Below are 12,233 nucleotides of genomic sequence, written 5' to 3'. Positions count from 1 at the left end.
CCCATAGGGTTTAAATTTCTCAAGATGTGCTTTCTTTCTAGTTGGATTTTCTCTCCTAAAAAACATTCCTGGTCATCTCCTAATTTGAGCAAAGATATTGCAATGGTCTGTGTCATCAGTACAGCCTTAGGAAGTACTTTTACTACATTAGCATTAGCATATTCATGTTTTTGTATCTATTTATCTTCATGAGCTGTCCTCTAGATTATCTATTCCCTGCCAAAACAATGTAGAGGAGCATGGGAACTGTGCAATGCTATTATGTAACTGTGCAACGCTATTATGTGGCTGATATGTTATCAATGCTTTTTAGGGCATTGAATGGGACTATGAAAATATACACAAGTATGAGAAAATAAGAGTCATTGCTTAGCTTTAGTCGTTATGTAGTTCTAAGGGGTTTTTTTCCTGCTGTTAAGTAGTTGTTTGCCAAGATACTGTACTGTCCTCATGAACTGATTGAGATAATAAAGAATCCATTCCTTAGCAATTCTGAAACTGAGATTTTGCATCACTAATTGGAGGATGCATTTTCAGTAACCATTTTTTCCCCTAATATATAGAAAACTGAATATATCTATCGAGAAGAAGAAATACAAAGTAGATCAGGAATGCATAGCATAGCCAAAAGAAAATCCTAGAAGGGAGCTGCAACTGCACATTTGTTTACACTAAACAAAACTATCCCCTTCTCGCTGTATATAGAATCTATATTAATGCCCCTTCCCAATTCAAATGAATAAAAAGAAGGAATTGTCTTGAAATTCCTTACAAACAGTGGTCCAGAGCAAGGCCAAAATTCAGACTTTGTCCCACAAGAAAAAAAACTCGGTTGTCTCTCTTATCATCAAAGATATGGCTGTTCCCTTCTTTCCAAATGGCCCAAGAAAGAGCTAGCACAGCAGACTATGGGAATTTGGCTTTCTTTCATGTTTCAAAATCAAAAACATTTTGTGAAAGCAAAGGACCACAAGATCTTGGAACAACCCTAGAGATTCTAGCTACTTTGCATAAATTGGTCCACAAAATAGAAGCTGCAGGACAGTGGAGAAACAAATAGTCAGCCGTCTCTTCAGTTTTCCTGCACACTTGACACCAGGATGGCAAATTCTGTCTGGGATGCTTTTATTTAATAACATTAGCAGTGTTAATTTCCATGAGCCAATGACCTAGCAAAAGTTGAATTTTTGGAGGGACTTTGGCCTTCCAAATCATATTGAAGTAATTCAACCTCGTTCTTGCTGCATTTTCACATAGGACTTGCAAGACCAAGGCCTCAAGCTTCCAAATCATTTTACTTTGTTTTGTTTGAAAAAGTTCAAACTATCAATCTGCATCATGTAGGCTGCATATTCTTGAATTTCCCTCTCATTCAAATTTCATTTGAAATTAAAATATCAAACAAATTCCAAGCTGGAAAGGAACAAACCAGAATACAATGTATAGGAACGTTGTTAATCGGGCATAATCTGTAAGATAGGGGAAATTGTCACATAAAGAAATATCACCAATCCACGTGCCTTCTGGAAATCAGATTATGGTTCCATCATACACTTATAAAGCAATAAAATTAACGAAAGATGGGTACTTCTTTGAAATGGCTTTCCAAGGATTTACTTTTCGACACAATAACAATGACAGTGGAATCCCATCCATTTAGATGAACACTGTATTTTCTTTGAAGTACCTCATGGCAAAGGGATTCTTTTTCTATGCAAAAATGGTCTATTTTTCTTAACCATATTCCCGATTCCAAGCCCATAAGTTTATTGTAGGCCTTGACACCTTATACCACCTAAGAAGCGAAAACCCGTTTCTTCCCCTATATCCTTCCCACAACATGTCCCTCATCATCTAAGATGTGGCTTCTTATGCACTTTACTGATCTTGGATCATTATATTCTTCTGGCTATGGTAGTCTATATAACTATTTCTTTCATTTTAATTTCAGTGGCGCTGCCCTTTTCTGCATTAATTTGCTTATATTATTGTCTTCAGGATTTCTTGGAAGATTTGTGGCATCGAGTACAAGCTTTATCAAGCAATGGATGGAAGCTAGATAGTGGTAACTTTATGAGCTTTATTTCATTTCTTTTTTAATTTAGCCATGCTATAATTTTGTTCTCCCTTTTTGACGCAAACTAAAATTTACGTATTGTGGCAGAAATTGTTTTGGATTAGAATAGTATTTGAACAAGTTCTTTCACTTGTGATAGATTCTTCCTTTATATAATTGCTGGGGATTGAAAAAGCTCATTTGTACCAAGTATATATAATTCTTGAGGAATTGGACATTTCTTGAAATTGTAGCCCTTAATGCTTCAGTATCGTGCTTATGTGTTGTATCTTAACTACTAATTCAATAAGTATGTCTATATGAAATGAAAATGCTTGGTTCTAAATATTTAATGACATCCCTGATATTAAAGTGATGTTTCAAATTTTAATGCGTTCATTTTTGGATGTCCAAAGTCAGACAACCAATCGGAATTAGTAGCCTCATTTCTTATGTTCATGATAGTGAAAACCATATTGAACTCTAAGTTCTAACCTTTCACTTCATTGTTCAAGCCCTTGATAATGGTTAAACACATATTGAACATTTATCTATTGCATTGAAATATTTTTTCATAGATTATGCAGTTGAGTGGATAGACTTTTATTTCACTTACAGTTATTTCACAAGTATTCTAATGAAGAAAATGTTTTAACTTGTAAGGATTGGATTCTGTGTCTAACTCCAATAGGTCCGTGAAGAATGGAAATTTTATCAACATTTTTACTTGAATCTTTTGGTTTTGGATGAAAACTCTATAATTAGTTTAGTTGCGTTTCCTAAAAAATATCTGCAATTTTTGTATGTATTTACTTTTCCGTTGATAGTGATTAAATTTGTTGTTAGTCTCTGTTGACATTTGTTACTTATTTGAGAACTTAATTGACTTTCCTATGTGCTGTATAGAAAAAATATCCTTATTTATCTATTTATATTATAGCCATGTGTATTTTATTTGTGGTTGCATTGTATGATGAAATCTTTCTCTTTTCTATTTCGTACTCTTCTTTCTGTGATATTAATTTCGTTGTTTGATCCCGTGTTCTGCATTTTTACTTGCTAGTTCCAAGGCCCCACCTTTCATTTGAAGCTCAGCTGGTTTCTGGAAAGTCTCATGAATTTGGGCCCATAAGCTGTCCTGAGCAACCTGATGTACCCACAGCAGTTTCTGGAATAACACATGGTAAACAAAAGCATGATGCAGAGTTGAAGTATCCTCAAAGGATACGCAGGCTTAATATATTTCCAGCAAGCAAAAGTGAGGTGGTAAGTATTTAAGATCTCAATCCTCATATATCAGTTTACATATATATTGTTTTTACATAGAAACAAATTGTTATTTCGTGAATAAATGCTTTTGGATCATGAATTGCTGTTACTGAAGTTATGACCATTAGCTTCTTGTGCCTCGACTGTTGGGTTTTTGTGTAGGGAGGAAAGGAGCAAATTTTTTTTTCCCCAAAATTTTGAACCCTGGTTGTAGTTATCGTAATTCTATAAACTTTTTGATTGGTACTTAGGCAATTATATAGAGGTTCATTTTGTAGAAAATGTGCTACTTTGGCTTTCTTATTCCTCTTACTTAAGCACCTTAATATGGACATGTCCAATTGGAATTCTCTGTTAGAAGTTCAGCTCATTCTTTTGTATGAGAGTGGGATTGGCCTTTGGGAAGGAAAACTGCATAGATTTTGCTTTCTTTATTTTACGTGACGTTTAGCTAATGACAAGGTTTTGTTCTTGAAGATACATGTTCATCTTCATACACACTTGCTTTATTTAGTACATGTGTCTGAGCTTTCGGTAGTATTTGGAAGGATTTTGCTGATTTAGTAGCTCTGCCATTCCTCATTTGCAATTTAACACAGTTGAATATTTTATTTTGCATGTAAATTGGGTTTTTCTTTATTAGGAATTTACAAATAGAAAACATTCGAAAGAGGTACGAGCTACCTCAAGCAATATCTTCTATTTTATACATGAACCTGGTTTAGAATCCTGATTTACTTGGATTTAGGCATGAGGGAGTTATGCTTGTTGCAATCCTAGCTGTTGCTCCTGACATTATTAAGAGATCTCTCCTATCATAGATTATCTACTTCAGCATGTTTTGGATTTAAGTATTTCAATAACAAATGTAAATTTGTTCTAGTTTGTTGTTATTTGTCCGTTGGTTAAAATTATATTAGTTTCCATTGTTTCGCCTTTTGTTTGGACAGGATATGCAACCTATTGATCGCTTCATTTTGGAAGAATATTTGCTGGATGTGCTTTTGTTCTTCAATGGCTGGTTCGTTTTTGCCTTTGATCATTAATATTATACTTTGGTTACACTTTAACCTTTATTTATTTATTTGGGGAATGTGATTCTTATATAAACTGGTGTTATGTGAATTGCACAACAAACGTAGAGGGTGTTATTGGTCAGAAGCTTCCCATCCTTGTTATGTTATACTTCATTGAGACTCCTTTTCCCCGTCTTCTCCCTTCCTTTTGTTGCAGTGCAATTCTTAGAACAATGTGCTCATTCGACAAGTACTTAGTATGTAGGCTCTGTGGTTATTGTTTATTACTTCTGCTGCTCGACAGTTTTTCGTATCTTTTAGCTTGTGCCGATGGCATTGGGCTTCTCCTGGTCTTGTTTTCTGTTGGTCTGAGTCAGCATGATGATACCTTCCTGATTTTATGCCTCTTGTGTATATTTAGTTTATGTGGATTACTCGTTTCTTACTCTTATCTTATATGATGGGCCTCTTGGACAATTTTAATTATTTCTGTTTCTTGGTTCATGCAAAGCTAGTCGAAAGGAGTGTGCTTTTTACATGGTAAACTTGCCTGTGCCTTTCCGATATGAGTATCTGATGGCTGAGACAATCTTCTCCCAGGTAATAATTCTTTTTTTCTTTAATCCCAAATGGAATACGAAGCTGCTCCTTTCCTTTTTACAATTTGTGAATAATGGACATCTAATTCGTTATGATGTTAGGACTGGAATCCTATTCATGTGGTACATAAAGAAGTCAACATAATCAAGAATTATTTGGGTCTTATATTCAAAATTTTGTTTGAACTGAAATCTTAGGTGTATCACTAATAGTAAGTTTTCCTATTATAGTTTTCTTACTTCGGTAAATTTTATATTAAGTAGATTTATCTACCTGTTAGAGGTTGATTGTAAGCTCCTTCTTCTATTTACGGCTTGGCATTAATAAATCTTTTAAATAAAAATTGATTGCATTTAATGATACTGATTTTTTTTCCTACTCCTAATTCTACAGTTATTTCACTGCTTTCTTCCTCTTTATTTTATTTGATAATACATTTTACATCATCATTTGTTTCAATGATCTGATTGTGATGACGTTATTTTCTTGTATATTTATGATTACAGGAGATCATAGTTTTATTTCAAACTTTAAATTGATTTTAATTCCCCCCACCAGAAAGATAGACAGAAGGAAATATATTTTTATTTGACTTCTTAGACTAAGCAATAGGAAAGATACTAATAGAAATGAAGTGTGGTAGTTTAACGGAGTGGACAATACAATTTTCAAACACTACTCAAGTGGACTAAAGAATTGTCATCAATTCATCATTTGACACTGAAAATAATATGATATGCGTAAGTTTTCTTTTTGAAAATAATATCATATGCAGGTTTCTTTTATTCAGCGAAAAGATATGTTTTCTGTTAAATCACTGAAATGACCCTTGCAGCTGGTAGAAGGCCTCTGTCAAAAGTTAAAAGCATATCCATTTAGTTTTAATACATTCAGAAAGGATTTTGTCTTTGCAATTGTTCTCATCGGACATCCCTTTCTCTTAACTGTATAGGTGTTGATTTACATCAAATCAGATATAACGGTCTATTTACATTGTCGCTTTTGCAGTTGCTATTATTACCTCAACCCCCATTCAAGCCAATATATTACACGCTGGTTATTATGGATCTCTGTAAGGTAGAATGGGAGCTATTACATTGACTAATTCCTTTTTTTTTTCTCCCTTTTTTCTTTCTATATCTACTGAATGAATCTAAGCAATTACATTGATTGAATCATGTCTATCTCGATTTCCTTTTCTGTTGGGTTGTGTAAAGCAATTGCTCTGAGTATTTAAAGAAGTTTCTGATGATGAGGTTTGATTCTTAGGCACTTCCTGGGGCCTTCCCTGCAGTTGTTGCTGGTGCTGTTCGTGCTCTTTTTGAGAAAATTGCTGATTTGGATATGGAGTGCCGGATACGGTTCATTCTTTGGTTTTCACACCACCTGTAAGTCTAAAATCTACAAAACCAACCACCCATCACATTTAGGTGAACCCTTTTTTTGTGTCCTGTTTTTCAACAACTGCTTTTCTAATTTCTTTTTCTAGTTTTCATTTTATCTAGTTTCATATAAATGGAGCAGTTGATGGTTTGGCTTCAGGTCCAGTGTACTGAAGAGCAGCCGTTCCTAGAGTTTAGTCCTCTATGACTAGGAGTGCATGCAACATTTTCCTTGAGGCCTGTTTCTCAGTTTTGATATGTGATATTCTATCTGCTCTAGCGCTAATGCAACTGGAATCTTGGTTAAAAATGAACTAACAGACCTTTTACTATTCAGAGAGAACTTTTATCTGGAGTCTTATATCCTTTTCTTGGGATATAAGTTTCATCCTACATTGATTTGGCTAAAGTTTTGACATTCCTATTCTTTTAGAATTATAGATAGCCTCTATGATTGGTCCTGGTATTGGAACTCAGATCTAATGATTTAACTGATCTTTGCACATTTAATAAAGGCTTCCCGTTTTGCAGATCAAATTTTCAATTCATTTGGCCTTGGGAAGAATGGGCTTATGTCTTAGACCTTCCTGAATGGGCTCCGCAACGAGTGTTTGTTCAGGAGGTCTTGGAAAGAGAAGTCCGCCTGTCTTACTGGGACAAAGTTAAGCAGGTAATAAATCTTGCTGAATATTGGGGACTTTATGAATATTCAATGTATAGTTTTTGTAAATGGATCCAGAATACTTTTGAAAAGGATGTCTTAGTTTAATAAAGGGAAAAAACTATCTCATTACACGAACTACTACTCAAAAGATGCAAGGTTTGGTTGGGGACTAATACGATGCAAGACTTAATATTTACCGTGCCTTTTTCCTTCATATTTTTTGTATAGAGCATTGAGAATGCACCTGCTTTAGAAGAGTTGCTTCCTCCCAAAGGTGGTCCAAACTTCAAATATAGTATGGAAGATGGTAGAGAAAGAAGCGAAGAACATGCACTCTCTGCGGAACTGACAAACAAGGTGAAAGGAAGGCAAACTGCCCGGGAAATAATTGTGTGGGTAGAAGAAAGTGTGTATCCTATTCATGGGCTGGGAGTCACCATCAAAGTGGTTGTGCAAACACTACTTGATATTGGATCTAAAAGTTTCACTCATTTGATCACTGTATTGGAGAGATACGGGCAAGTCATATCAAAAATATGCCCTGATCATGATAAGCAATTGATGCTGATAGACGAAGTGAGTTTGTTTTGGAAGAACAATACCCAGAATGCAGCCATAGCAATTGATAGAATGATGGGTTATCGGCTTATATCTAATTTGGCCATTGTGAGATGGGTCTTCTCTCCAGAAAACATTGACCAATTTCATGCTTCAGATCGTCCATGGGAGGTACATTTTCAAAGTTCTTCCTAACACTTTTTGCCCAATTGATACGATGTGATTTGTAAGTTTGCTAAATCCTAAATCAATGGTTTGCCTCACATACAAGAAGATTGTCATGCTCAATCTCAATCTCAATTTGGTTAGAAAATAATGTAGACTACGACTTACTATAAATTACAGAGAAATAACCTCATGATTTCTATCAAAATCTTTCATGCTCCCATTTTCATGAAATAAAGATAGTTGGTGACCTCCACTTCTGAAACAGATGAGAGGTGAAGGTTTTGCTGTAAATGTTTAAATGCCTTAAGATTTAAATGATCCAGATGAAAGTAGAGAAATAGTGGCCTTGAGGCGGTCTACCTTCCATTGGACCTAACTGCCCAACGTTTATGTAGTTGGGATGAAGGTTTGGTCTCCCAAACTAGAATGACATTTTTATGTTGTGACGTGTGTCTCCAGTGTAACTCAAAATAGGAAAAATTTTCAAGCTATTTTCCTTCTTTTGTTTGGAACCTGAAGCCGCTTCCAGAATTGCTTGCCCTCTCAGTATTCATGGGAACATTTGTTAACTTATGCGAACTCTCTTTGAAGTTTTCTCTTCCCTTTCTTTTTACTGTTTTAATATTTTCAGGTCCTTAGGAATGCAGTTAGCAAGACATATAATCGTATCTGTGATCTAAGGAAAGAGATTATATCTCTTAAGAAGGGTGTTACATTAGCAGAAGAAGCTGCAGCTAAGGCCAAAGCAGAGTTAGAAGCTGCTGAGTCAAAGCTTTCTTTAGTTGATGGTGAACCTGTTCTTGGTGGAAATCCTGCAAGGTTGAGTCGTCTGAAATTACATGCCGAAAAAGCTAAAAACGAGGAGATATCAGCAAAAGAGTCTTTAGAGGCCAAGGAGGCTCTTTTTGCTCGAGCTGTAGAAGAAAATGAGGTACTTAAACTGTCTTTCTCATTTCCATCTTTAAACTATCGTGCTGCTATTCATCTGGCATTAACATGTAACCGAAGAAGACCATGCATAAGTTGTCATTTGGTAGTTCAAAACTCCATGGATGGAGAAGATTTCAAGGGTGGGGGAGGGAAAAAATATGACTAATATGTGTGTTGAAATCACATTGTACACTGTTGTGGGAAGAAATGGACATGGATTTTTCAAGTGGCATGGTGATAATGCTTTGATTCTTCCAATGTCGCACAAATAGACGAATCAATGTTTTGACTCTGAGATGCCCTTGCCTTCTTGCTATTCTGCTGTGTGTCCATTAGCTTTGTGGATGAATCTGGGAAACAAAGAAATTTGTAAATTTATTACAGATTTTAAGGAGTTAGTGTATTTGTTTCCATGTTGACTTTCTTTACTAAGCTTTGATGATGTGATTTATAGCATCCATTGCTTTATAATGTCACGACTTTCCTGCAATCAAACTACTGCTTATTTTTGTTTGGTTATAAGCGTGTATGTGAAGCACTATTCCTTTGTTTATTCATCTCATGGATGTTTTTCTAATTGGAATGTGCAGGCACTATATCTTTCTCTTTACAGAAACTTCTCAAATGTGTTGATGGAACGCCTACCAGATGCATCTAGAGCTGGAACTTTGCAAGATTTAAAATCTACCCATGCAGATGCAATGGCTGTTGATCTTGAAGAGCCATCGGCAATGGAACTGGACAATGAGGATGGAAGACCTAAAAAGAGGTTTCCCTCTCCACCGACCTCTCAGATTGCTTCTCTTTCTGCTTGTAATGTCATGGAATACGTCGAAGATGTCACATTTACTTTGTTTTATTCCTTAAATGATGCAGTCAGTCAAATGGTGGGAGCTCAGGCAATGTCTACAACATAGGTGAAAAGGAGCAGTGGTGTCTATCAACTCTGGGTTATGTGAAGGCCTTTTCAAGACAATATGCTTCTGAGGTAAACATTTCTTAAGAATCTTTGGTGGTTCTGAATCTGTCATTAACATTTTCTTTTCTCAAGATTCTGTGTCTATAAGTTCTTAGTATCTAATTTCTCGAAATATCCTTGGCTCTTGCCAATGCATTACATCTTTGCTTGACAGATCCATGTGAGCTCAGCCGAAAATATATTGTTTACCATTGTCATCTTTTCCTCTCACTTCACAAAGGTCTCGAGCTTTATGCTCCCTAATCTGTGATGTTCGTAACTTATGTCAACTCCTTTGTGCTAGAATTTTTTTCTTTTGCCCCTTCTTCCTAGCATGGAGATTCAGGAATTGGTTTCTAATTAAAAAATCTGAAGCGTCTGAGGCTGTAGTAGAAGCTCGATAAAATTGATTCTCATAGCGGCTGTTAATTTTTTGCAATCTCTTTTGTGCGGGTGGTATATGTGGAGTGGTCAATGGAACTCCGGAATTTGTGTTTATGCGGTTATGCCACTTGAAGATTTGAGTTGTTGGTATCAAGCACAATGTAGTTATGGCTGCAACTGCATCATAGATGCAGGACATTTTCTGAATATGCTAATAGACGTATCTATACCATCTATATGCTCTCGAGTTCCCTTTTCTTTGACTTACGACAAAGTGTCTATTTCTGTTTCTGACATCTTCAATGTAAATATATTGTGTTTGATAGATATGGCCACATATGGAGAAGCTGGATGCAGAGGTATTAAGTGAAGATACACATCCTCTTTTCCGCAGAGCAGTTTATTCTGGTCTACGCCGACCCATCAACTAGGTCTGATACCTCTAATTCTTGGTGTAAATTATCACTTCTTTTCTTCTTTTTACAAAGTTTTACCCTTGTTTTTAAATCATTTAGTGTAAAAATGTCAAAACAGATGCACGAGAAAGAAATCATGTCTATCAGCAAAATTTGCAATTAGATGTTTTTATTATTTCATCTACAACTAAACTAATAGAAGAATCTGGTAGGTCAGCAGACAAAGCCACAACTAAGAAGCTAACAGCTTGAGATTTCTCTGGACAGATGATGATTTTGTACCGCTAGTAGCTCTAATTGCTTGCTTGATATTTTAGATACAAGAAAGTGTGATGGATCGCATGTAATTGCCGTGCAGCAAACAAAACAGCCGTAGCTGTAGAGTTCAGTGGTCACCACAGAGCTAGTGTAGCCATGACCCATGAAGTTGCTACGATTACTGTACCATGATAGCTCTCCTAGAAGTACAGTTTGTGATTAGATGTGCATTATTGGTAATGTAACCGAAATGCCTGTCTAGGTAGATGTGTGACATCATGTTTGTAACGTGGAAAGTGGGATGATTCATTGTCTATTTATATATTTGATGGCAAGGGTTACACATTCCAATTATCCAATATGACGTTATGAGGCGGGATGTTAAATGTTTTTGGATTAGCATTGAGGAGACTTGCGTGTCTCGTAAGTGTAAATTTTGATGCTTGCTTCACTATTTTCATATTATATCTCATCCTCTAGGTACATCAACAATCACAATTAGATTTGTTCAAAACCCTTTTCATGTGCTGGATTGGTCAAAATCATATGTGACACGGGCTCCTTAATCATGCACTCGAGATTCGACGAGGGAATATGTAAATAAGGGTAACAACAATATTCGAGAAATCCCTTTCGGATATTTACAACTTTAACCCAAATTGAAATTACATATTTCCGCACGAGGAAACTGTATTTCTAATTAAACTAGCATGTTAAAGACACTCTTTCGCTAAAAATTCTTTACACATAACATATTATGACTTACTAGCATTATTTGTTATTTTCATTTAATAAATTAACCCAATTCAACGGTACATGTGTGAAGATATAAATTATACTAGTTTTTAATAACAAATCATTACTATTAGACTAAGTGGATGAAAAATTGAGTTAATTTTTAAGTTATGAAATCCGTCCTTTAAAAAAGAGCAAAAAATATTTTTTAGAAATGATTGTTTTCTAGAAAATCTTCATATAAAGTTTTCTCTCTTATTTTTTAAAATAAAAAAATTTCCATGGATATACGTGTGAACGATAAAAAAATAAAATAAAATATCTGTGGTTCATGATTTTAAATAGGGTTAAATTTATCATTAAAAAGTGTGTTAAAAGAAATACATATTATTTCAAACTATTTGAAATTTTTGGATAGTGTAAATAAAAGAGTGGGGTTTTAAGAGATTTACAGAGGGTATCAAAGGTCCATATCATTTCACAAGTATATTCTGCAGCATTTAACAACAATTTTTTTTTATGTTTAATTTAACTTTCTGAAATATTTAATGTTATTTTGTAAGCGTTTTTTTTGCTTTAATTTATAAAATATATCTTATGATATATCAAATATTTATACATTTACAATTAAAATAAACCAAACATTATTAGAGGGAAGAAGGTGAAATTTAGTGATCCTCTTTAATAAAAGAGAGGAAGGAAAAAAAAAAAACTGATCAACAGTTCATCTCCATCATGCATTGGAAGAAAGCTATTAATCATGAAAAGTCCGTCAAGTGCATCTTCAAACTACTGCACGTTTTTTCAAATGACATGTGTTAAAAAGGCAATTGCTAAGT

At 34.9% G+C, this 12,233-nt stretch overlaps 1 protein-coding gene across 7 annotated transcripts in view; it reads left to right on the top strand.

Moving 5' to 3' along the window:
• LOC18053147 (nuclear cap-binding protein subunit 1) overlaps window positions 1-11,145 on the top strand; it is a 16,298-nt gene extending 5,153 nt beyond the window's left edge. For 2 of the 7 annotated variants that reach the window (XM_024190395.1, XM_024190390.1), the window contains 13 exons: window positions 1,999-2,065; window positions 3,120-3,322; window positions 4,276-4,346; window positions 4,857-4,941; window positions 5,950-6,018; window positions 6,211-6,329; window positions 6,855-6,993; window positions 7,216-7,716; window positions 8,345-8,644; window positions 9,234-9,412; window positions 9,520-9,631; window positions 10,312-10,416; window positions 10,614-11,145. In XM_024190395.1, the coding sequence (XP_024046163.1) occupies window positions 1,999-2,065; window positions 3,120-3,322; window positions 4,276-4,346; window positions 4,857-4,941; window positions 5,950-6,018; window positions 6,211-6,329; window positions 6,855-6,993; window positions 7,216-7,716; window positions 8,345-8,644; window positions 9,234-9,412; window positions 9,520-9,631; window positions 10,312-10,416 (1,950 nt within the window). In that variant the 3' untranslated portion in view covers window positions 10,614-11,145. The other 5 variants (XM_024190393.1, XM_024190392.1, XM_024190391.1 and 2 more) reach the window with 5 other exon arrangements.
• The last annotated feature ends 1,088 nt before the right edge of the window (window positions 11,146-12,233 follow it).

This window comes from Citrus clementina, unplaced genomic scaffold (genome assembly GCF_000493195.1).
Source record: "Citrus clementina cultivar Clemenules unplaced genomic scaffold, Citrus_clementina_v1.0 scaffold_2, whole genome shotgun sequence".
Taxonomy (NCBI): domain Eukaryota; kingdom Viridiplantae; phylum Streptophyta; class Magnoliopsida; order Sapindales; family Rutaceae; genus Citrus; species Citrus x clementina.
The sequence above is the reverse complement of the archived record's forward strand: the minus strand, read 5'-3'. Positions and strand labels throughout refer to the sequence as shown.